The sequence below is a fragment of the Heteronotia binoei genome, chromosome 1 (genome assembly GCF_032191835.1).
Source record: "Heteronotia binoei isolate CCM8104 ecotype False Entrance Well chromosome 1, APGP_CSIRO_Hbin_v1, whole genome shotgun sequence".
Lineage (NCBI taxonomy): Eukaryota > Metazoa > Chordata > Lepidosauria > Squamata > Gekkonidae > Heteronotia > Heteronotia binoei.
This window is the reverse complement of record NC_083223.1, coordinates 100,917,743-100,944,935: the sequence shown is the minus strand read 5'-3', so window position 1 is coordinate 100,944,935 and position 27,193 is coordinate 100,917,743. Positions and strand designations below refer to the sequence as shown.

The 27,193-nt window shown below is 41.6% G+C and overlaps 1 protein-coding gene across 1 annotated transcript in view; it reads right to left on the bottom strand.

Moving 5' to 3' along the window:
- The window catches only part of SLC16A10 (solute carrier family 16 member 10), a 66,020-nt gene that overhangs the window by 17,952 nt on the left and 20,875 nt on the right, over positions 1 to 27,193 (bottom strand). Inside the window, exons 3-4 of the mRNA XM_060238210.1 lie at positions 20,267 to 20,411; positions 13,384 to 13,816 (exon numbers count right to left, since the gene is read on the bottom strand). Coding sequence (XP_060094193.1) covers positions 13,384 to 13,816; positions 20,267 to 20,411 — 578 coding nt within the window. The remainder of the gene's footprint in view (positions 1 to 13,383; positions 13,817 to 20,266; positions 20,412 to 27,193) is intronic.

Sequence of the window (27,193 nt, the reverse complement as noted above, 5' to 3'; positions counted from 1 at the left end):
GAGAACAAGAAAAAAGGAAGAAGAGAAACAAAGGGAAATTTAAAGCACAGGCATGCTGAACGGTAAACATGGATGTACAGTAACTGAATACGACAAAATAAAGAAGAGATAAGAACACTTAAGAATGACTGATTCCTTCCAAGAAGAATATTTTGAAGGTTCAGGTTTAGAAAATGAAGGTTTGGAAAGTAAAGTGAGAGCTGGACTGATAGCAACTGGGAGAAACAAATCACCAGGAGCAGATGGAGTATCGATAGAGCTTTTCAGAAATGGAGTTTGTCAAAATCTTAACAATATTGTGCTGACAAATATGGAAAATAAAACAATGGCCTTCAGCCTGGAAATGCTCAATTTACATCCCATTTCTGAAAAAAACTAAGACATCAAAGACTGCAACAACTAAGAGACTATCACATTAATTTCTCATACAAGTAAAGTGATGCTCAAAATCTTACAACGAAGACTGCTACCATATATGGAACAAGAGATGCCAGATGTTCAAGCTGGATTCAGAAAAGGCACTAGAGATCATATTGCAAATTTGTATTGGCTACTAGAGCATACAAGAGAATTTCAGAAGAAAATCAGCTTGTGCTTAATTGGTTGCAGTAAAGTTTTAGACTGTGTGGATCATGAAAAACTATGGTTGGTTATAAAATAAATGGGTGTGCCACAACATCTGATTGTTTTGTTGCACAACCCATACTCTGGACAAGAGGCTAGTTTGGAAAGAATATGGAGAAACAGAATGGTTTCCAATTGAAAGGTGTCAGACAAGGTTGTATTTCATCTGCCTCTCTCTTCTATCTATACACAAACATATAATAAGGAAAACTGGAATAGATTTAGATGGAGGTGGAGTGAAAACTGGTAGAAGGGATATTAACAACTTGACGTATGCAGATGATATCAGATTACTGGCAGAAGATAGTGAAGACTTGAAATGACTACTAATAAAGGTCAAAGCAGAAAGTGCTGAAGCAAGATTACAGCTGACAAAAGTAATGACTACAGGGGAATTACAAACTTTAAGGGTGACAATGAAGAAATTGGAATTGTTCAAAATTTTCTTTTATTTGGCTCCATCATTAACCATAACAGAGACTGAAACCAAGAAATCAGAAGGAAATTGAGACTTGGAAGGATAGCCATGAAGCTAGAGAAGATTAAGTATATGCAGAGCTTTTTTGGTAGTAAAAGCCCAGCAGGAACTCATTTGCATATTAGGCTACACCCTCAGATATCACCATTGTTTTGCATAGGGCTTTTTTGTAGAAAAATCCCACTAGGAACTCATTTGCATAGTAGGCCACACCCTCTGGTGCCAAACCAGCTGGAACTGCATTCCTCTGCATTCCTGCTCAAAAAAGCCCTGAGTATATAGATGTGTCACTTGGCAACTAAGGTCAAGATAATTAATACTCTGTTACTCTGTAAACATATGAAAGTCAGACAATGAAGAAAGATGACAGGAAGAAAGTTGATTCCTCTGGTGATGGAGGAGAGTTTTACTGATACCATGGACTGCCAAAAAGACAAATTAATGGGTTCTAGATCAAATCAAGCCAGTACTCTCCCTAGAAGCAAAATGACTAAACTAAGGCTACTGTAATTTGGTCACATTATGAGAAGATAAGAGTAACTGGAAAAGACAATAACGCTAGGAAAAGTTGAAGACAGGAGGAAAAGAGGAAGACCCACAGCTCTACATTTGCAAGATTGAGGCAAAGTTGTTAATAAGATGTTTTGGAGCCCATTAATTCATAGGGTTGCCATAAGTCAGTAGTGACTTGATGGCACATAACATGCTCATACAGGCACATAACATGCTCATATAAACGTTCATACATATTCACAAAGAACCCCGTGGCGCAGAGTGTTAAAGCTGCAGTACTGCAGTCCTAAGCTCTGCTCACAACCTGAGTTCAATCCCCGGTGGAAGCTGGATTTTCAGGTAGCCAGCTCAAGGTTGACTCAGCCTTCCAACCTTCCGAGGTCGGTAAAATGAGTACCCAGCTTGCTGGGGGGAAAGTGTAGATGACTGGGGAGGGCAATGGCAAACCACCCCGTAAAAAGTCTGCCGTGAAAACGTTGTGAAAGCAACGTCACCCCAGAGTCAGAAACGACTGGTGCTTGCACAGGGGACCTTTCCTTTTCCTTTCATACATATTCATACAGGAATACACATAAAATGTTTAAAATAAAAGCAAATAGATTGTTTAAGAGAATATGCTTAAGGAAACTAAACTTAACAAGGGAAAAGACAATACAGTATGTTTGACATTTGGTACATATCCTACTTTAGAGCTCAGAGTGGTTATCAGAAAACTTGAGAACTGCAACAAAACAGTGAATACCTGTTCATACAAGTTTAATTGAAACTTCCAACAGTTTAGTTAAAAACAGCCACACTAATATAAATTAGAGATTAAAGCTGTCACATTTAAAGACCAAAAGTAATTGCCAATGCTCTTAAACTAGTTTTCTGAAGCACAGCACAACACTTATAAACCATTACATAATAGTGTTCCTATAACACTGGAAAAACATCCCTAGCTATCAGCAAAAAAAATCACATCACACCTTTTTGTAACTGAAAGCCAGTGGTTATGATGTTTAATACTAAGCCAATTAAATGAAGCCTGTGCTTTTTTCCCCTAACTTATTTGACAAGAGCAAGACAACCTTCATCAGGGAAATATACTAGTTCCAAAGAATGAATGTCATTTTTACCATTCTTTTATTATAAATATGTTTATTTATAATTTATTTATAATATTTCTCTGCCACCTTTTCGGAGTTGAGCTTGAAGCAGGTTACAATTAAAAACCACAGAATAAAATATGTCATTACAAAAAAAAAAACAACCCCAAAGTCAATTTGCTGCAAGCTTTAGGTCACAAATGCAGTTTAAGAAATAGCCACCATTGGCATGCTAGAATAAACTTGTGAATGATTTGGAAACCATAAGCAAACAAATTCACAGCTGACTCATGCTGGTTCTCAATAGCTGCACCTGGAAGTAGGTCTCATTTGCAATAGCAGAAGTAGGGTTGCCAATCCCCAGGTGGGGGCAGGGGATCCCCCGGTTTGGAGGCCCTCCCCCTGCTTCAGGGTCATCAGAAAGCGGGGGGAGGGGAGGGAAATGTCTGCTGGGAACTCTGTTATTCCCTGTGGAGATTTATTCCCATAGAAAATTATGGAGAATTGATCCACAGGTATCTAGGGCTCTGGGGGGGCTGTTTTTTTATAGGTAGAGGCACCAAATTTTCAATGCAGCATCTAGTGCCCATCCCCAAAATATCCCCCAAGTTTCAAAATCATTGGACCAGGGGGTTCAATTCTATGAACCCCAAAAGAAGGTGCCCCTATCCTTCATTATTTCCTATGGAAGGAAGGCATTGAAAAGGTGTGCCATCCCTTTAAATGTGATGGCCAGAACTCCCTTTGGAGTTCAATTATGCTTGTCACAGCCTTGATCTTGGCTCCACCCCTAATGTCTCCTGGCTCCACCCCCAAAGTCCCCAGATATTTCTTAAATTGGACTTGGCAACCCTAAGCAGAACCTTCTTTCAACTATTAGAAATACTTAGCTAAAATAATTTCTGTCTCTTAACCCAACCTCTAGGTAACTTTATAAAGAACAGTCTAAGACTCCCAAGGCAAAATAAAAATATCTAGTTAGATTGTTCACTTTGACCAAGGAAAAGGACCTGGCTACCTGATCTACTCCATCCCCCACCTAGGCTGCCAACCTCCAAGTGGTGGTTGGAAATATCAGTTCACATGGGAAAATGGCCTTTTTGGAAGATCAACTCCATGGCATTATACCCCAACTCTAGGCTGGAAAATTTCTGGAGATTTGAGGGTGGAGCCTAGGAAGAGCAAGGTATAATTCCATAGAGCCCACCCTCTAGAATCCAGCTGTTTTCTCCAAGGGAATGGTCTCTCTGTAGTTTGGAGATCAGTTGTAATTTCAACAGATATCCATGTCCCACTTGGGGGCTGGCAAGCCTACTTGGAACACAACAATTAAAAATGATTAGTAAAAATATATATACAAAGCCTATCAGCCAACAGTAAATATATATGGCTCTTTTAAGAGATCTGCCAATACCATTTCATTTTTAAATTTCCATGCCTTGTCTTCTTTTGGCAATTCTGAATTTTCCTGTTTTATAATGTACTGTGCTATTTCTGAGAAAATAGTTCCTTTTAACAGAATAAGAATGGTAAGCAGTAACAAATAATTATGATGAATGCCAGTTCTGCCAGATATTATAACTTCCATAGTAAACCCAAAGGTAAGGAGACACTGTACAGTGGAAACAATGGGGTTTCCAGACATTTTGCCAGAATGTACAGAATATTTCACTGTTAGATGGCAGGGCTAGACTAACCAACCACAAGCACTACAAGGTCAGTGCTGACAAATGCAAGGAAATGATAAGATTTGCAGAGAGGTTATAGAACTGTGTACAGTGTTGGGAAGGATTTCACTAACCTGAGTCAAATTGCAGCAGAAGTTGAGATCTGAAGGAAGATAAATGTAAAGATTAGAAAAGCAAGTAAAGCACACAGAGGTCACTGAAGATCTGGTGCCACAAAGAACATCCATCTAAAAATCAAAGTGGTATTGTAATACACAAGGTATTGCATTAACTCTGCAAAGAAGTTGTGTGGAAGGCACATGGATAATAAAGAAATAGAAAGGGAAGAAAAGAAAAGAAGGAGAGGAATGTGATGGGAGAGGTATGTCTGACAGTCATGGCTTGGAATGTCTCAGAAAAAATGTTCAATAATAATACTTTAAATGATCTACAGTCAACTAGTAAAACTGATCCTTAGATACAGAGAATAGGAATTATTTTTAAAGCAGCTAGTTGGAATCAAGAAGACAAGTGTTGCAGAAAAGTGAAAGAAATTAATTGTTTCTAAAGCTGAATAGAAGTAGAATAGCAATGCATTCATATGAATATGAGTGAATTAAATATAGCATTGCAACCTGGAGCTTGCTTATAAATATGCCTTAGTCATATGGAAAGGAATAGGATTTAAGTAATGACTGAGGTGCCTTGGATATCTGTTTGGGGAGAAATTGGAATCTTGTTTACTGAAGTTATCAAGTTATTTTAAAGAATAACACTTGATAAAAAAGATTGTGAGCTAAAAAGATTTCTGCTCACAAATCTAAGGTCACAATATTTCCCTCATCCAGATTTTTAACCATTTTTGGTTAACAATTTCAATATAGCAGTTTTGTAGCTTTATTTTATCTTATGAAAGCCAAGCTTAAAAATCTCTAGATTAAAAAAAAAAAAAAAACTCTGACAGAAGACCAAGTTTTTTAAAAGGAGAGGATTATATTCCTGAATTTGGAAGTAAGGCCTAATTAATTGAGCTTATTTTATATTAGGTGTGGATAAAATTGGATTGTTAGGTAGACCTGCACTATAGATGCATAAAGGAACATCACAATATTATGAGGAGCCCAAAATGAATACAGAATCATACAATTTCATACAACACCCTAATACAATTTCATCAGCATCAATGTCAACCATTTGTGATGGCAGTAACATCAACACACTCTTAAAGAGAAGCTATTATTTTCTATAGAAGAATAAATTCTGCTGTTTCAAATTGCTAATGAGCTTAATTCTGCACTTTCATAGAGTCTTGTTCTGAAATTGTTATATTGCATTAGAAGATTTGCAGATGAAGAAGCTATTTAATAGTATTGCTGAAGATTCTTGTCCCTTTTTGATGGTGTAACTCAAACAGATAACCAGGGTATAAGTTTATACCTTGGAAATCTTGTTGGTCTTTAGGTGCTAGTGAATTCCAATCTTGCTCCAACCAACACAGCACACAAAAACTTATCTGCAGAATTAAACCATGTTGATTTGAAAGGGGCTATTGGACTCAAAACTTTTTTCCATTGCTTCAGCCCAACACAGCTTAATCTATAAAATGGATATGCAGAGTTAGTAGTGAGCTTCGTTCCCAAATTTGTACCTCCATCAGCTGCCCTGAGTCCGCTTGTGGACAGGGCGGGATAGAAATTCAAAGTAATAAATAATAAATAAATAATCAGATGGCCCGTTCTTGACAGTAAGTAGCTTTTCAGATTATGGGGCTGCAGGCAAGGAAGACCCATGAGAGAGAACTAACATGGTTCAGGATAGTCAGGGGTGTCAAACTCATTTGTTATGAGGGCTGGATCTGACATAAATGAGACGTTGTCAGGCTGGTCCATGTTGGACCGGGGCCATGTGTGTACCTATTTAAAATTAGGTAGCAGATATAAACTTTTAAAGGACACAGACAAGCACGACTATATTTTTTTAAAAGTTAAAACATGCATAAAACATTAGCACATGTAGGTCTTAAAGGTGCATGGGACCCAGGGAACTAGGAAGCTCTGGCTCTTTCCCTCCCTCCCCAGGGAACCAGGAACAGGAGGAGCCTCAACCAATGGAGAAAACTGAGGTTTTGCTCTGTAGCTCCTGTGCAATTGAGCAAGCCTTGCAAAGCAAGTTGAGATGCAGAAGGATGCAAGAGAGAGGGAGAAGGAAACAGACAAGAGCCAGTTGCTCAGCCTGATAGGAGCCCTCCAGGGGCCTGACTTTAACTGAGTACTGAAAGCAATAATGAGTAGCAACTGCAATGTTTTGATTTCTGTTGAAAAGACAGGAGTATATGTGGGTTATTTATTTCATTTACAATACTTATATTGTAAATATTGTAATCCGCCCTGATTGAGTGTAATCTGCCCTGAGCCCAACTGGGAAAGGGCGGAATATAAATTAACCAAATAAATAAATAAAAATAAATATATCTGCCTTTCTCCCAGGTATCCAAGGATGCAAAGCAGGTTATATCATGGGGTTTTGTTTCAGACGTTATGTCATCTGTTATGCTCAGAATGAAGGCAGATAACATGTAGATAACATGTATGTTTAGCAGTCAGCATATGATATAAGATGGTGTTTATATCACATAGTTGTATTATGGCAGGGGTGGCCAAATTTGCTTAACGTAAGTGCCACATCGAATGAATGTCAGATGTTTAAGAGAAGGAAGGAGAATAGATTGGGAAGGGAGGAGGGAGGGAGAAGTGGAAAGAAAGCAACTTTAACTTTAAATGGATTTTCCAAGCCACCAGCTGGCTAGGCTTGGATAAGTGACTTAAAGAGGAAAATGCCTTCTCCAAGGTGGCCAATAAGGATGGCAAGGGCTTTGAGAGCCACAAATATGTGTGAAAGAGCCATACCTGTACTATGGTATACAACACGTGGACCTGTTGTATGACATGTTCTAGGTTAAGCAGCAAGTTACTGAAATTTTGTCAGCACGCTTTAGTATATCACAAGATTATCTGGGTGTTTTTTTTTCTTGTTCTGCAACTCATTCAGCAATCCATTAGCAATGCTCTGTAGCTCCTCTATTAGCAATACTCTGTAGCTGTGCAGTGTTCTGTCACCCTAAGCCCACGGAAATCAATGGGTTTAGACTATAGTAATTTTGCATAGGATTGGAATGCATCTCAATCTTGTACAAGTGTCATAACACTTCGTGGAAGTGTCTTCCACTTCCCCAAATTTCCATGCAATGTGTTCTTAAAGACATGCAACAATCCTACAACTCTGATACACAGTTTGAAATAGTAAACTATATAGAACAGGGGTGTCAAACATGTGGCCTAGGGACCAAATCAGGCTCCTGGAGGGCTCCTATCAGTCCCACGAGTAACTCACTGTTGTCTGCTTCCTTCTCCCTCTCTTGCTTCCTTCTGCATCAACAGCTTGCTTTGCCAGGCTTGCTCAATCGCACAGGAGCTACAGAGCAAAGCTCCTCCCTTGGGGAGGAAGTGGTGGAAGGAGAGCTAGCTTTGCCAGGCTCTCTCAATTGCACAGCAGAGTTACTAAGTCAAACCTCTCCTCTGTTGGCTGAAGCTCAACAAGCCAGTGAGGTGGATTAGGCTGAGTGTGTGTGTTTGTGTCCTTCATAAAGTTTATCTCTCTTCTACCTTGCATTACATTTTATGGCACACATGGTCCAGCCTGACAAGGTCACATTTATGTCAGTTCTGGCCCTCATAACAAATGCATTTGACACCCCTGCTGTAGAATCTATTGTGTTTTGAGAGGGAGAATGCTTTGCTTGAACAATAGTACTTTGTTTCATGGCCCTAAACTACTATGATATTCATGAGTATAAAATGCATTTTAATCTCTACTCAACCTTCTTTAGTTAAGCAATTCTTGTCTTACTTATATGATTTATAAGCTGGGAAGGAAGTCAGTTCTGTATGGGTTTATTATTGCAGAAAATCATATCATGACTGTAACACCTCTACTTTATGTATATTTTAATGCACTCTTTAGAGGTGTGACATGCATTTTCACTAAGTCACAGGATTGGCTGTGAGGTACCATTATAGCTCTGTATTAAGCTTTAATTAACGATCGTTAGATTAACAGTGAGTGCAACAGTGCCAGTACTACATCCACATGATTGGCACTTGGAATGATTCTCAGAGGAGAACTTGTTGTGACAAACAGTACTGAAAGTTATTTTTCCTGTTTAAGATGAGCCAAAATTACTTTCCTAACAAACACAATCTACAAGTCTCAAGGGAAATTAACACATAAATTTACTTGCTAATTTCATTCTGGTGAGTAATTCACAGCTGCTTTCTATTCCATACAGGCAGGTATTTCAACTATTTTGGAACAGTTTTATTTCCAAGGCTATATCAGAGCAATAGCTGATAAGAATTTGCACTATATTCCATCACTTTGATATTGTGCCACTGGGATGCAATTATCTTATTCTGCTCCCATTCCTATGACTAAATACTGGAACAAATGCTGCAGACATCCTGCAAGATATATCATATATGAGAAGCTTGAGCTATAGGCCACTTCCACATGGATTATCTGTGCTTGGTTTAATGTTGTTGGCAAGATTATGATGCATTCATCAGTCTCTTAGGTTTTTACAGCTTTTCTCCGATCTTCCTCAAACCTTCTTTGCTGTGAAGTTTTGTGAAATATTGCAGGGCTGCCATGTGAGTGGGAACGTTCAGAGTTTCCCATCCACATGGTAGCCATTGTCCCTGACACTATCCCTACAGTAGACATTTCCTCTCTCTGCCACACAGGGCTTTTTTCTGTTTGCTTAAAATCAGCAATTGAATAATATATTATAACATGTGTAACATGTTCCCTGAATGCCCAGCTTGTAAGTCTCTACCTTGTTGCTGAGATCCAAGGGGAAAGGCATATTTCTGCAACAGAAGGGCCAGATAGTAACTTTTCTTTATGCAAGGAAAATTCAGAAGGGGTCCCCAACATTAAGACTGTGTTTTCAGAGTTTTGAGGATAAGTAATGTGTATACTGAGAGCCCCATGGCGCAGAGTGGTAATGCTGCAGTCAAACTCTCTGCTCACTACCTAAGTTCGATCCCAGTGAAAGCTGGGTTCAGTAGCCGGCTCAAGGTTGACTCATCCTTCCAAGGTTGGTAAAATGAGTACCCAGCTTGCTGGGGGAAAAGTGTAGATGACTGGGGAAGGTAATGGCAAACCACCCCGTAAAAAGTCTGCCATGAAAACGTCATGATGCAACGTCACCCCAGAGTCGGAAACAACTGGTGCTTGCACAGGGGTCTACCTTTACCTTTTTAATGTGTGTACAACTACAAACAGCTGCCATGGAGGCAGTCCAGTTACAAGATGTCGGGACTAAGGGTGCTAGCTGAACTGGATAGTCTAGAGAGTTTGCCCTTTATCTAGTAAATAAACTGAGAAATACTGAAGATAAATGGTCAATATTTTCTAAGAAGGCACTGCAGGAAAGCTCTGTACACGTGCTCTTTCTTTCCTCTGTGGCTTGATAAAGTAGCAAAGTCTCTGTTCCCATGTTCTCCATTGTGGCCAGCAAAGTTCAAAAGGGACAGAATCCATCACTCAGCAGCCAGGCAAGAATCTCCCAGATAAATTCTTTTGAGTCAGCTGAAGAAAGGGGGGGGGGGACTTCAACAGCCAACCAGTTGACTTCCCATGTTGGTTTCAGCTAACTTTGGGGATAGATGATGGCAGGATTGAAACACCTAAAGAAAAGTGAAACAGACCTGGGGAGCAATGGCTGGGAAGAAGCCTGAGTTTGGAGGGAGCAAGTCCCTTGAAGAGTGGCATGTAGACAGGATGTCTGCATCATGTTTTTTTCTTTGAGCAACCCTGATGACTGCAGGCACTTTATTGCTATTAAGTACTTTAAGGCTGCAAGACCATGTACATTTACCCACAATTAGGTGTCACTGACCTTACTGAGGCTTACTTCTGAATAAAGATGGTTAGGATTCTGTGGTAATTTTCCAAGTGATTTCAAGACAATGGGGATTTTTAAAGGCTTGGCTTTAAATGGGTTGTGTTTCTCATTGTGCCTCTTAGCATATAAGATTAGGATCTGTGAGACCTAGGTTCAGATCCCCATTATGCCATGGAAGCTTACTGGGTGACCTTGGGCCAATCGCACACACACACATTCAATCTAACCCACTTTACAGGATCATTGTGAGGATAAAATGGAGTAGAGAATTATGTCATCCACTTTGGGGCCCCACTAGGGAGAAAGGCGTGAAGTGTAAATTAAGTAAACACGTGAAATAAAACAAAACCTTTTGCACATAGACAGTGCCAATGCTAGGGTGATGGCACTAGGCTGCCGCCCGGGCAAGACACCCCCAACTGTTTGCTCGCCACATGCCCTTCCTCTCCCCCGCCACCATGCCGCCCCCATCAGGAAGGACCAAGCAGTTCCACTCTTGTCTCAGTGGTGGAAGTGGCGAGAAGAGTCTCTTCCAGCTGCCAATGCAGCCAGGAAGAGGCAGAGTGGTGATGGGGAGGAGCCAAGATCAGCTTCCTTCCCACCTTGCTGCTTCTTGCTGCTAGCTGTTTTTATTTGTGAGCTGGCTAGCACAGCCAAGGGAGCTGTGTTGGCAGCTTGGGCCACTTGTGGGGAGAGGGTGGGGGTGTGAGGGGGGCACCTGATGCCCCTGTAGGCCAGGTGCCATCTGAGGCAGCTGTCTAACTGGCCTACTCAGATGCACGGGACCTGCACATAGAAAACAACATAACTGGGAGAAGAGCTCCAGCACAGTCTTTTCTGTCATATGCTATGTGTAACGATCTCTGCATAAATGTTGGTGCTGTGTTATGCCCCCCCAAAGGTTGAATAAAACTGAAAGGGGAGACCAGCTCAAAGAGTCTGAGAAAAACTGACTTGACCTATGCAACACTTAAATATACATTCCTGTTTTATTACTTGCCCCTGGAATGACAGTATGATTAAGAACTCAGTGGCTTTGCTTTTCAAAAGACATAAAACAGTATAGAGAAGACAACTTGGTATTGACTTTGTTGAATTTCTACCTGCTACACAATCATTTAAAACCCATAAATTGCTGTATGTAGTAAATGGGGGAGTGTGGGGTATAGTAGTGCTTATCATGTCAGGACATAGGACAGGGTAAATCCTGGTTGCCAGCCGCCTGGAGGAGTCGTGTCTCTGTTTGCTTTTGGACAACACATTTTTTTGAAGTGTGTCCAATATTTTTGTTGAAACATCTGGCAACTCTGGTTCAGAGGTGGCAAGCCAGTGGAGACAACTTCTAAGTTGGTAGTCTCTGCAGACAGAAAATACCTCATGGCTCTTCTGAAGCAACTTCTACTGCCAGGAGGTAGAGGAAAGCAGAAATTGGCACTTTCTTTGGGTGAGAGATGTTTGTTTGATTTCACTTTCCAAAAGGAAGTGTGCTTCCTGTGTAACATCAGGGGGCAAAGCTCAGAGGCACAGGCAAGTCTGTATTTATGGGCAAGAAAAGGACACATTTGTAATGCAACTGTCTGGGTTGTAGGGCTGCCAATCCCCAGTTAGGGGCAGGTGATTCCTTGCTTTGGAGGCCATTCCCCCCACTTCAGTGTTATCAGAAAGTGTGGGTGGGGGTTTGAATGTCCACTAAACACTCCATTATACCTTATGGAGACTGGTCCCCATAGGGTATAATGGAGAATCGGTGGGTATCTGGGGCTCAGAGAGCTCCTTTTTGAGGAAGAGGCACCAAATTTTCAGCATAGCATCTTGTGCCTCTCAAAAAACCTACCAAGTTTCAAAAAGATTGGACCAGAGGATCCACTTCTATGAGCCCCCAAGGAAAGTGCCCCTATCCTCCATTATTTTCATTGGAGAGAAGGCATTTAAAAGGAGCACAGTCCCTTTAAATGTGATGGCCAGAACTCCCTTCGGAGTTCAATTGTGCTTGTCACAACCTGACTCCACCTCCAAAGTCCCCAGATACTTCCTGAGTTGGGTCTGGCAACAGTAGCCTGGGATGGGTTCAGAACTCTGCCAGAAGGGAAAAACCCAACCCTCCCTGCTTTTGTTTCTGTTCCACCTGTTTCAGAATCCCCCTTCTTGGTAAATTGCAGTTTTACCTCCTTTTTGCAGGAATCTGATTTTGGAAGGCTTAATGCAGAATTAGATAGCAATAGACAGAGAGTTAAATAAGCATGCATTCTACACATGGATAGTGGAGGAGGGGTATTTAGGACTCCACAAAGAAATGGTACAAACACATACACACTTTCCCCATCATCCCCAACATCAAGACATGCTTTGAGAACAACAATATTAACATATTTCCTTGTCATATCTAGTTTGGTCCTTGATACAGACAGGCATTACATGAGCAGGTCACTCTTCCCTACACCCAGGGTTGTAATTGTCTTCATAAAATGTCCATCTCTCACATGCATAGTCATCTGCAGTCTTCCTGTCTTTGTTACCTTCTTGATATAATCCTTTGATTACAGGGTTCTGTTCTGATTTAGTAAAAAATGTTAGGTGTATAAAGAAAATGTAGTTTTATAGTTAATTTTTCTATGCTTAATTATTCAAATTTTAACTTTTGCAAGTGTTAGCACTATAAAGCTTAACTATTTATAGAACTGACCCCACTGAAAACAAACTGACAGAATTTACACACTAGGATGCAGAATAAAGAGTAAAAATTTAATGAATTACAGTACAGTTTTAAGGTGTCAGTTGTAATAACCAGCTGTTCCTCACAAATTTACCCAGCAGAAGAGACTGAAATTTTCATACTGTTCCATCCTTAGAACTGCATCCCCAGCTTGATTCTTCATAGCTCCATCATGCATTTAAATATCCTACATAATCTTACATTTGTAAATGTACATTTAGATTATTCTTCCTCAGATGATCTTATATTACAAACAGTTGTACTGCTTTTAGAAATATTATTTTATAATTTTATATGCATGCAGTTAAAACAAAGAGGAACATGTTTATACTTACCAGGTGAACATAAGGTATAAAATATCCAAATAAGGCAGCTGGGATTCCAAAAGCCCAGATTCGGTAACTCACAGCTTTAAAAATTGAAAAATTGAAAATCTGTTTTACAGGAGGAAAATGGGTTTTGCCCTTTTCTCCGCTTCCTTTGGTAGTAATAATGAGAGGCTTATATGTAAAGCCAGCCAGGAACAGAATAAATATAAAAATACATAGGATCCTGAAAGTGTTGTACAGGCCAACTGAGTTAATCAGTACACTTAAAAGAAAAGGGAGAGCTACAGTAAACAAGCTGCTGCCAGCAGTGACAATGCCATTCACCAGACCTAGACGCTTCTTGAAGTAATGTCCCAAGATGACCAAGGAGGGCTGATATGCAAATGAGCAACCACAGCCAAATAAAATTCCATAAGTAAAATAGAGAGGTCCAAGAGTCCTACAATTAAAAAAAGGAAGTTGTTAATTGTGATGTTCTTCATAGTGATGCATATTTCAACTTCATCAGATAGCAGAATGATGCATATGAGTTTTCATTTGTAAACCTGAACTACATTGTGTCAGTCAATTAGTCTTACAAGTCATCTTTTTATCTTTCCTTCCTATGTGCTTTCAACATAAAAAAACCCACTTGACCCGAACAGCAACGTTTTCTTATTGCACTGGAATACAGTGGTACCTGTAGAAAACATACTAGTTCCAACAATATTTCAAACTGAACATTCATTGTCTTTTTTTCACTTCACTGATTCCATACATATTTATAATACGTTGACCAGTGCAGGCCAGACCTCAATGTTTCCTACTCACATCTTGATTTAATAAAGTGAGAATCACCAGTCCCTTATTCTTCATGATGAAGTTCTTCTATGGAGGCTTTAATAAGCATTTAAAATAAAGTTCTAATTATACTTACATGGATTTAACCATGAAAAGGTGCATTTTAAAAGTGGAAAACTTTATAAAAGGTTTCATCAAGATTTCTAATTCCTCCTTAGTTCTAACTGACTCTCTCTCTCTCGGCTTGACTTCGCGAACAAAGATTTAAGAAGGGTGCAGTAGTCCACGTCTGCTGCAGGCTCGCTGGTGGCTGACAAGACCAATGCGGGACAGGCAGATCCGGCCACAGTGGCTGCAGGGAAAAGTCTGATTTGGGGTTGGTGCTGTAGGAGTGCGATTCTTCCTTAATCTCCTTTTGTCCTCAAGACCAGCTATGCATGCGTTCTCAAAGGAAGAGACAGCCTGGTGGATGGTGTGCCTCCATGCTTTGCGATCTGAGGCTAGGTCAGACCACTGGTGATGGTTGATGCGACAGGTGCCAAGGGATTTCTTCAAGAAGTCCTTGTACCTCTTCTTTGGTGCCCCTCTATTTCGATGGCCGGTGGAAAGTTCGCCATACAGAGCAATCTTGGGAAGGCGGTGGTTTTCCATCCTAGAAATATGCCCTGCCCAGCACAGCTGCGTCTTCAACAGCAGTGCCTCGATGCTTGTAACCTCCACCCTCTTGAGGACTTCTAACTGACTAGACTACAAGGAGAAGCAGTGCTGTAGATTGGTGAGTGGGAGCAAAGAGTCCTCCTTGCCTCCAGTGCTGATCCCTGAAGTCTGGCTGGTTAGAAGTTGGCAGGACAGTTAAAAGAGGGCAGGTGAGCTGGTGGCTATGGAGGCAGTGGTGAGAATGAGCCTCTCCCTCAATGCCTCTATAGCCATAATTTGCAATATTTTGTAGAGGGAGTTACAAATTTTCAGTGCCATAACCAAGAATCCCCTTTCTCAGGTTGCCACTCATTTAACCTCAGATGACAAGTGCACCCAAACCGGCCTCCAAGGATGACCAGAGTGGATGGGTAGGTTCATATGGGAGAAGGTAGTCCTCAAGGTATGCTGGCCCCAAGCTGTATATGGTTTTAAAGGTTAATACCAGCACCTTCAACTTGGCCTGGAAGCAAAGTCTGAGCCAGTGTAGATGGAACAAGACTGGACTGATACAGTTCCACTCCAGTCAATATTCTGACTGTATTGGTCTAAACCAAATGTAGTTTCCAGATAGTCTTAAAGTGCAGCCCTGGGTAAAGCACATCTCAGGAATCTAATATTGATATTAACAGGGCATGCACCACAGTGGGGAGATCTCTCAAGAGAGCTAGTTTGGTGTAGTGGTTAAGTGCGTGGACTCTTATCTGGAAGAACCCGGTTTGATTCCCCACTCCTCCATTTGCACCTGCTGGAATGGTCTTGGGTCAGCCATAGTTCTGGCAGAGGGTTGTCCTTGAAAGGGCAGCTTCTGTGCAAGCTCTCTCAGCCCCACCCACCATTGTGAGCTGCTCTGAGACTCTGAAATTTGGAGTGGAGGGCGGGATATAAATCCAATATCTTCTTCAAGAAGCTGGCTCACCAGCCAAAATCAAGTTTGTTCACTTAACATTCTTAGCAAAAGAAGTTAAGTAGATACAGAAATCTTACTGGTTGCTTAACACATACAGCATGTGACTCCAGCAAAAGTCAACCTCACAAAATATATAGAATTGGATCAAACAAAGCTCTGCTCTTCCTCTTTTCTCACCTGTACTACATCTCCCTCATACCTCCTGAAATGCTGCTCCCCAAGAGTCCCCTGACCCTCAGAACAGCGTGTTGTGGGGGCTGCAGACTGAGAGAAAAATCTGCAGAAATGTGATCCTTCTCTTTGGTTCCAACCTATTACATTATCCATTTTGGCTGAGACCAAGTTTAAGTATATCTCATATTCTGTTTCTCCCCATTTGAACAGCAGGTAGCCATGCTGCATGAAAAAGAAGCTACACTGGTCAGGCATAATTTGTTCCCCATTTTCTCTCCCCCCCCCCCCATTTTCTTCAAGCTATAGATACTATAATTAGACTTCAATGGCCATACCAACAGTCCCATAAATTCTCAAATATGGTCACTCTTTATTCTAAAATAATCTTCATTCTGTAGCTACAGGATGCAACATGACCACAAACCAGGTACAAATATTTGCTAGCCTGGAAACACTTGAACAATTAGCATCTTAGGATAACAGCACTCAAGTTATCAGTGATTCTTAACATGACAAGTTCTTAGTCCAGTTAAAAAGGTAGGCATAATCAAAAAGTAGCATGCAGCATTCATGAGTCTGCTTTCAACAGCTTTGGACTCCTCTTTTCATACAAGTTGTTCCTACTGGATTCATTTATTCTGTCATTAAAATCTGTATGGTACAATACAAGACTGCAGATCTTTTAAATCTCCACTGCGTTCTGCAGTCAGGGAACCACAAAGCCTTAATGGGGATAAAATGTATAAATAAATAAACAAGGAAGGTCAGGTAAGAGATTCACTTGTAGGGATTTGCATAATGATGGCTTTTAAACAATGATCTTTGCTCTTTATTAGTAGTAATTGTAACTAACATGAAGTAGCTTGTATATGTTTTATCTCTGAGCAACAAGTTACATATTCTGCATCTTATCCTTGAATAACAAGCTAATCTTGCTACGCCTTATCAGAGCAATATATGAAAACTTTCCTGAGCAGCTGTTGTAATTCTAAGAACTTTAACTGCTTTTCTAAGAACCTTGTGGTAGAAAACTCAACTACTTATGCCAAAAAAACACACTCCTACAGCATGACTAGGAGCCAATGTATCCTCAATGGGGTTTTAATTTTTTTAACCTTTATACAGCAGTCCCCATTCTCAAAAAATATAAGAAGGTACTTTCAAAATTTGTTTGTCATGATGTATGAGGGCTGTTGCCAAGAAAAACAAGTCCAAAGGCTTGTTAGGGAAAAGTTGTATAATACTTTGGATCCTGCCCTCTGTATACAGTATCAAGTTTACTACTATGAACTCTACTGACATGATTATGGTCTGCGTTCCATGATGTCAACAACATACAGGAAAATACTATATTTAAAAATCTCCTTACAAGTTTATTTCTCTAGAAAGACAGTATTAGGAGCAGTGTTGGGGTAACATAGACATAATTTGATGACACTGATTTAATACATAAGAATTTGGTTATTAGGGAAAACTTCAGTGTTAACACACTAAAGTCTTAATCAAGGCCAGTAATAAATTAAAAGAAAGAAGCAGCAAGAAAGACTGGCTAATTATCAGCATTCAGGTAGCTCATTAGCATGTGAAACTGAGAAAAAGAAAATGATCACATTTGATATTTTAGGTCAAGTCTAGTATGTAAAACAAGATCCTAAAGCTGCTTATGTCAGCATGTGATATTTCAAGATATTTCAAAGCAAGATAGTCCAGCCTCACTTCAAAGTCTGCCTCCCAAATTTTGAAAGCTTTGATCAAATACTCAAGAAACATTTGTTTGCAAAGATATTGTGAAGACTGTTACAGAAAATTTCACTCGAGGCAAGATTTAGGTTTTTTCCACTAATAGTATCTCCTTGATGCCCCTGGGACCCACACTCCCATTTTTTGGCATGGCTTGTTCCCCCATTTTGTACATGTGTACACTTCAGTGTGAACTGATAGAAGTGTGTGATAGAAGAAACGTGAATTAAACTAATATCAAAAGACAGTGAGTCATGCCAAGAAAGGAATGCAGGGTAGCAAATACCCATCCTAGGGGGGTTCAGTTGAGAGCCTTTCCTCTCAAGGACCTCAGAGCCTTATAGCAGCAGAGATGGCATGAACCAGCTCATGAGCTAAATTTTGAGACAAGTTTTGCTGGTTTGTGCTTCATGAAGTCAAGTTTGTGGCACATCACCAAACATGAACTTGCTATGAACTTTCAAGCTGCTTGTGGAAGTTTGTGCTGGTTCATGAGTGGAGACTGTCTCTGCTCAATCAAAACTTCAAGTCTTAACTTCAAAGCAACACCTTAGAGGGCATCAGAGGAGCTCCCCTGAGAATTTTGATGTCTCTTGCCTGCATAGAATCCATTCTGTACACTCTTGAACCTTGGTCATTTTGACAGGTGCAGGTTCAAGAGGTTCAGGAGTATATAAAACAGATCTTGTGCAAGCTAGAGACACTGAATTCACAGCAAACCTCCCCTGGATGCTTCTGTAAGTCTGGTGTCAGATGGACATTTCCCCAGAAAGAACTTTCCTGGGGCACCTTCTTTGGAGGCTGTAACAGACCTTGTAAACCCAATCCTCACTGTAATTATTTTAATTTTTATTTGTGTGTAATGTACTGGGTTCGGAGACATTCAATTACTGGTAAGTTGCAGTAAAAGAGGGGTAAAAGAGGGGGAATGTGGTTGTGGTCAGTCTGTAGTCCAGGGTCTGAGAAGCAGACTGATTCCCCACTAGGCTTGTTCCAGCGTCAGAGCTTTTTTCCCCCAGCCCTGACACTTCTGTTCAATTTCACACAAGCTGCTGTGGGGCTGCAACTTGCCCCGCCTCTTCCCATAGCAAGCAAGATCCTCTGAAAACTGGTTTGTGCTTGCTGCAGGAAAGAGGCAAGGCAAGTCACAGCCCCACGGCAGCTTGCGTGAAATTGGATGGAAGCTCCCCTCCACAATATGGACAAAGGATTTCTCTTCAGATTAGCTAATCTTAAAAAAAACAACAATGAATAATTACTTTCATGCTCCAATGCCAATACTCCTTCCTTTCCTCTTTTTCAGAAAAAGGGTATAAAGAGTTGCCCCTCAGACCCAATTTTTGTAGCTTGGTACCCCCAGCCTCTTGATTGGCCTTTTGCTTTTCTGCTTCACAGACCCGTCTCTGCATCCCCTTCCCCCACCTGGTCAGTTTCATTCCCTGACATTGCTTTGTTGCTACTGAGGACACCCCCTCCCTTTCTCTCCAGGGGCTGACTTGTATGTCGTTTCCCCTTTTTGTTTTATTCTCCAAGTAGGTAGGCATTTTTTCTAGAAAAAGGTTGTGTGTTGTATCTGTTACTGTGCATTTGACTTTCTGGAATTCCCCTTTTGTTCTGAGAATTGCTTAACTTAATTTGGCCTCTTATCAATTTATTAAATAAAAATAATTTCTGTTTAGGAAGCTTGTTTATCATTATTTTGAGTGTTGACCTTGGTATATGCAGGCTATATCCCAAGTACTGAAATAGCTAAAATACATGTTTGCTTTGTGATAGCAAGGGGATGCCTTTGCACATTATGGGTCCTTCACATGTATGTTGATTTACATAGTGCAAGGCATTTATGAGAGAAAGAGCAGACAGCTCTACCTTATCCATTTGAGTCCCTGGAGTCCCTGTAGAACCTCTTACGATGCAAACACCATATTTTGCTATGCTTGATTTTACTGGTGTTTGGATTGCACAGGTTGACGTGTATAGTCAGATGTGAGAATGACCTTGTGCTGCAAAAGCGATTGGCAAAGAACCTGATTCACAGTAAATGTCTACTTAAAAATCTCACCTCTGCCATGAACGCTGTTGGCCCTATGTAACCATGGTCTCTCCACTTCAACATAGAAATGCTGACTTACCTTGCACGGTTGTCATAATAACTGAGAACATATATTAACTACTAAACATTTCTGTTGTCCTACAATGTTCAAAGTATTTATCATAATTCATGATAATTACTTCTACTCCATTGAGAAAAACAAAGCAAGACCTTAGAACTGAACAGCAGGAGTTGACTCAATAGATCTTTGAGTAGACGTGAAGTTTGCTATCCTGTTTTCCTCCACTGTAAATTGTCAACAGACCACCAATGAATACCAGGTCCAGAAGACTGCATTTTAAAGGCATCCAGATTCAGAGAAGCAGCTGATTGTATAACTAGCCTTTCAGAGAGATGTAACACATTTAGAATCTTGAGGATATATGATCAGGGTTCTTGCCTGCATCATTGATTTGCTGACCAAAATGGCCTATATTGTGATACACTGCCAGACACCTTCTGTATTTGGAGAACTTAATGAAAGTCAGTACACTTACCTTACAAATGAGCTTGAAAGGAGTCCAATTAAAGCCACAGCTGCTCCAACAACAGCTACTATTCGGCAGCCAAACATATTGGTAAAAACACTGACTACGGGAGAACAGAAGAAGATCATTCCCATGGACAGGGAACTCACCCATGCTGTTGAAAAGATCAAGAATATGAGTGAATTTGTTTAATATTCCAGAATTGAATGATAAGATCATTCATTTACACCCTAACTTTTCCCTCTATGGGGACCCAAGTGGTTTATATCCTTATCCTGTCCACCCACCAACCCTGTGAGGTGGGTTAGGCTAAGAACATGTGACCAGGCCAACAGCACTTAGCAAACTTCTGAGGCAGAGTGAGAATTTAAACCTATGTCTTCCAGATTCTAGTCTAACCACTATATCACAATGGCTCTCTCATACACTAAAACGGTTAATTTAGAGGAAGTGCAGAAAGCTTCATGGCAAGAAAAACAAACAACTAGCCAGCACTGCTAGTTATAAAAGCCTGACATAAACTTGCTTGCAGTCTCCAGTGTTAAACTGCAAGTTGTAATCAAACACATATGCTTATTCTGTACAAACAAGATAAGCCTGCCTGAAAAAGTTCTTGAGCTTTACAAAACAGAACAGTTATGACTGCTAAATGTGACTGCATTATTTCCATACTTCTAGTCTAGAAACATGAAACCTGCAATCAGGACTAAAATAGTATGAAGAAATTCAAGTTTCAAAAGAATGTTGGGATAAATTATAGATAGCATACTAAGCAAATCTAGAAAAGGAGACCCAGTATGTATAACAGTTAGACAGTTGGGACTATCATCTGGGAAGCCCAGGATTGAATCCCCACTCAAGTCATGGAAGCTTGCCTGGTGACCTTGAGCCAGTCACACACACTCAGGCAAACCTACATTACAAAGCTGTTGTGAAGATAAAATGGAGAAGAGGAGAACATAAGCCATTTTGAAGCCCCATTGGGAAGAAAAGTGGGATATAAAATAAATAAAACCCTATTTTAAAATGATGCATTACAATGACAATTGAAGTAGTGGTGTCAACCGGTTTTTGGGGCAATGCCCCACCCGAGAGAACAATCACCAGGCGGTAGGCTTTGTTGTTCAGAGAAACAGCTTTATTTTCACTTCTGCAGAAGAGGAGAGGAAGATCAGGTACAATGCTGTCTCCCTCTGGCTAATTCATGGTCAAACCTGTGTTTTTATCCATTCCCGACGTCACAAAGTCCCTGCCTTCCCCTGTGGCAAACAGCCAATCGAACGCAGGGGGCACAGTCTAGCTTTTACGGCCGCTGACTCAGGCTATGACCACATCAAATACAAACAACCTACAACCATATAAGGTAAACATCCTACAGCATCATCTTCCCTTTTTATTTTATTAAATTCAAAGTTCTAAACCTAATATAACTCTACAACTAATACCTGCCCTAACGGCCTATTTGTTAGAATTATTTTAACTTGGCTCACTAAGATTCTAAGAATGCTTCTTACTTAATATATTTTAAACTTAACTCATAGAGAATAGAAAGCAATTAAAACAGATCTTTTAGCTCTCATTTCTACGTTGCTATGAAACTTTAAGAGGAAACGCCTTGCCGCAAACCACGCTGACAAAAACCGGAAATTGCCAGCAGAGAGATAGGTACACAGTTTTAATAGGTCAGAGGAGCGATACTTGGCGTCTCTGCTAGTTATTCATTTATCCTTTTACTTCTGCTAAATATTGATCTTGCCCTTGTTTTCTAGCAAGCCTTAAAGCAAATGAGAAGCATCTTTATTTACCTTAGATTATATAGGGCTAAGATCTATAAAGGAACAGTAAAGCAACATATGTTAGCAAGCTATTAATAAGTTTGCAAAAGGAAGCGCTTGCCCACAAGCCACAAGAAATAGGTTTGCAGAACTAGCCTAGGCCAGATGCTCTATATTTGCAGTCTTGTTTTATAGGCCAGGTGCTATGTTTGCGGTCTTGTTTTATATTTAATCTTCAAATGTCAGGAAAAAGGTGGGGGCTCTCTGACTCCTAGTAGCCGAAACAAACTGCTAACAATGCTTTTATAGAAAATGCTTACAAGGGGGGGGCTTCTTGTTGCCTCATCTAGCGTTGAATATATGTTTTATATAGAGAAACATGATTGAATAAATGAACATTCTAATCATCATTATTAATTTCCTAACAGTGGTACAAAGCAAAAGAATGGGCCTGATAATGGGTTAACCAAGAAAAACAAATTAGGAATCAATCAAGTAAATATTCACATGGCACTGAAAGAAAAAAAATCTATTTATGCCAGTAATGAAATTGAAACTGGAAAAAAGATCTACTGGATCAAAGGAAGGAGAAACATGACAAAGACTTAGTGCTAACAGTAGAAAAAAGTATATTCCCATTGCTTTGAACGAGTCTTTGCTTAGCAAGAGAACATAAACGGTTTTACATACCACATACATCTAACTCCAGAAGTACCCATATTTTTTTTTTAAATTAAAACATAAATATCAATATACTGAAAGTATGAACCTGTGCACCACCTCTCAGCAATGTCTTCTTCTGGCACCACTGTCAACCCCTGTAGGCTAATCCTGATGTTCTTCTGCTGCAGGACTGTTCTGTGGAATGGCCTTCCGAGAAGGCAACTAACCCTCCTACTTTTTAGAAATCTTGCAAAACAGAACTAGTTAGGACAGCATTTCAGAGATGAAATTGTTTGGGATTTTAATCTTTGTTTTCAAAGTCAGTTACTGATATGATTTTTTAAAGAAGCAGCAATTACATTGTAAGGTGTTTGTGCCATTTGGGGTGGGGGTGGGAAGAGAGACAGGGTAGAAGTCTTTGATCTGTGTTATGTTAAAGGAATGTAACGTACGTTAAAGGAAATGTTAAAGGCATGTTAAAGGAAACTCCCTTCCAAAAAGGTTGTGCTGTAAATACCCTTTTATATAGTTTAAGTCCCATATAAAGTTTTGTGTTTTTTTAAGTCCCAGAACAAAACAGTGTCTTCCCAGAACAAATGTATTTCAGGGACAAATTGGCAAATGTAACATGGCTCCCCAGGGACACTTCAGAAAAACAGCAAAGAGGAGAAATCTTACACCCCCTTTCTCCAGGATTCCATTCTGGACCCACACACTACTGGGAATAAATGTAATGTAATGTAATGTAAAATTTTATTTATATCCCGCCCTCCCCGCCGAAGCAGGCTCAGGGCGGCTAACAGCATTTCAGGTAAACAATAGTAATAAAAACATTAAATTCACATTAAAATTCACATTAAAATCAGTCAATAATCAATAATTAATTAAAACATTCCTAAGTCAACATTGGCGGTAAACGTTACTAATCTGGCGGTAAACATTAATTCAGTTATTGGTGAACGCCTGTTTGAAGAGGGCGGTCTTGCAGGCCCTGCGGAACTGGTCTAAGTTCCGCAGGGCCCGCACCTCCTCTGGGAGTTGGTTCCAGAGTTGTGGGGCCGCAACAGAAAAGGCCCGGGTGCGGGTGCTTTGAAGTTTAACTTCTTTTGGCCCAGGGATATTCAGTCTGCTTTTCCCCACTGACCTCAGTGCTCTCTGGGGCTCATATGGGGAGAGACGGTCCCTCAGGTAGGTCGGTCCTTGGCCATATAGGGCTTTAAAGGTTATGACCAGCACTTTGTACTGGATCCGGTATACGATTGGCAGCCAGTGCAGTCCGCGCAGCCCTGGCCGTATATGCTCCCATCTTGGGAGACCAAGTAGCAGCCTGGCCGCCGCGTTCTGCACTAGCTGCAGCTCCCGGGTCCGGTACAGAGGCAGCCCCATGTAGAGAGCGTTACAGTAGTCCAATCTTGAGGTGACCGTCACGTGGATCACCATTGCTAGGTCCTGACGCTCTAGGAAAGGGGCCAGCTGCCTCGCCCGCCTCAGGTGGAAGAAGGCTGATTTGGCAGTGGCTGTTATCTGGGCCTCCATTGATAATGAAGGCTCCAGTAAGACGCCCAGGCTCTTTACCCGCTGCGCCGTCTTCAGCGGCGCCTCGTCAAAGGCCGGGAGAGATATTTCCTTCCCCAGAGTGCCACGACCCACATGGAGAACCTCTGTCTTCGCTGGATTTAACTTCAGCCCACTCAGTCTAAGCCACGTTGCAACAGCCCGCAAAGCCCGATCCAGGTTCCCCGGGGCGGAGGCGGGCCGGCCGTCCATTAGTAGATAGAGCTGGGTGTCATCTGCGTATTGATGGCAACCCAGCCCAAATCTCCGGGCAATCTGGGCGAGGGGGCGCATATAGATGTTGAATAACATCGGGGAGAGAACTGCTCCCTGGGGCACCCCACAGTCTAGTGTGCGCCTCTGGGATCGCTCACCCCCAATCGCCACCCTCTGTCCCCGACCCATGAGGAAGGAGGAAAGCCATTGTAAGGCTAGCCCCTCAACCCCTATGTCGGCGAGGCGGTGGATCAGCAACCGATGGTCGACTGTATCAAACGCAGCCGACAGATCTAGTAACATCAGTATTGCCGCACCGCCTCGATCCAGTTGCCGCTGGAGGTCGTCCACCAAGGCGACCAGGACCGTTCGAAGTATGCAACTTCCAGAGCATGTCTGCAACAGGGGGAACAAGAATTTGTAGTCCATCTTTCTCACTGAGACTAAAGGCAGATCCCATGACATAAAACAATATAATCAGACAGCATAAGGTATCCAGCAGTGTAATACAACCAAGATTACAAGAGTAAAAAAAAAACACAGAATAAAATGGTATCAGTGACAATACAACCATGCAGAAAAAGAATTACAAAAGTAGGAGCCAGTTGGTTAAGAGTGGGATTTTGCATACAGCAAACACTGAAATATATAACACTTTTTAAAGAAGTGCCCTCCTGAAACATTCTATTATATTCCCTTTATCCATATTTCCTTTATAAAAATGCCCTCCGTACAATTTTGTTCTATACAAATCTACAGAATGATAAATGTGTGGGAGAAGTGCCAGTGCATCTAGTGCCCCAGGCAAGGCACTCCCTACCTCTGACTTCCTGCTCCCACTCCCAGTCTTCCCTCCACACACAGGCACCAGCCTCACCTCACCACCTCCCCTGACAGACAGGGTGGAGCTTCTATTCACACCACTGCAAGCAGCAGAGGCTGCAATCTAGGTGCATGTCTGGATTGCAGCCTCACCCTGCTGCCTTCACCTCTGCTGCTACCTCCCTTCCACATGATTTAAAAACCACAGGAGGGCACCAGTGAAAGGGCCTGCTGATTAGTGGGCCCTTTATCTGTGAGCAGGAAGGGCAGTGGCTCTCCCTCCCTCGCTGGCTGGCTCCCCCACTGCCGCCCAAGGGGTGCCCAATTCAGCATCCCCCACCACAGGGCCGCATTCGTAGACAACCACCTAAGGTCACCTAATGGATATGCTGTCCCTGTGTGGGAGCCATCTTGGCTTCCTAAGGCAGGCCATTCCACAAGGTAGGAGTCACAACAGAGAAGGCAGCTGTCAATTTTACTCAGTTGCATGGCAGCACCTTCAGAAGCTGATGCAGTGGAGCATAGGAGAAGGGATGGCCTTCAGCTACATAGGTCCAATGCCATAAAAGGCTTTGTGGGTAATAACCAATACCCTGAACTAAACCTGTAACTGACAGGTAGTCAAGAGAGTAACTACAAAATGTGCATAATATGCATAATTCTGCCTAAGCCCAAACAGTAACCAAGCTGTGGCATTCTATACCAAGTAGAGTTTTCAAGTTGACTTTAAGGACAACCCCATATAGAATACATTATAATAGCCTTGTAGTCTCAAGGTCACTATGGTGATTAGGCTCCCAAAACTAAAACTCTGTGTAAGCAGAGAGCTCTAGATAAAAAGGCACTTAGGCAAGTTACATATACATACCTGGTTTAGTAAAAAGGCAGACCAGGGTATGCTTTTTCTTGAACAATTATTTTTAAATCCTGCAAGTATTTCAACAGAAAAAAAAATAGATAAAATCCTGTGCATGCTGATTAGAAAACATACAAACCTAACTAATCTTGCAGGCAACCTATTAATAACAATTCTTACTCAGGGCTGGCTCACCTGCTAAGCAACAGGTGATGGCCTAGGGCATGCTGGCCCTCAGGGGTGCCAAATTCGTCACCCCACATGACTTGGCATGGCTGGCAGCAGCAGAGCAGTAGCAACGTCTTGCCCAAATTCATATCCCTCAGCAGCACCACCTTGCCGTCAGGCTTCATGCTACCAGGTCACCATAGCACAGCCCGTCAGTGACAGGCAGGAAGCCACACAGGAGGCAAAGGTGGGGCTCCCTCTCCCTCCACTGCGCCCAAACTAATTCAGCATTTGGGGGAAGGGAGCACGGGGGGGGAGGGGGCTAGGAGTGGAAAGTGCATGCCTTCCCTTGCACCAGGCAGAAAGCAGCAGTACTTTACAAGCTTGGAATGCATGATACTCCAATCTGCCAGAATGTGTGCCATCCTCCCTGGTTCCCCCAGCTGCATTGTGTGAGAGCCCCTTGGCCAACAGTAAAGGTGCTTTGGCACCAGGCTTGTGGATATGTGTGGATGGGTGGCTCTGCTGCTCCCCCTGCCCCCCGACCAGCTTGCCTTTCTCTATTCAACCTGAACTTTCTTCCCTGCTACACACAGGAGATCTAGCCACAGGAGAAGGTAGCAAGCCAGGCCCCTCTCTCTCATGCACTCTCTCTGCCCCCCCTTCCCTCTCGGCTTATGGGTATGTGTGTGGGCCTATATATACAAGTGGAAAGGCACTCACAAGCAATGTTCCATCTAAGCTGTAGAATCTTGTGAGCAGTAATTCTACTTTGTGAGTTACTGGTATTAAAGTTGTGAGCTGTTGCCTAAATTATTGTGCTCTGGGGCCATCCTTCCTGAGCTAAGACAAAGATGTGTTAGCTGCAGGCTAAAAAACTGT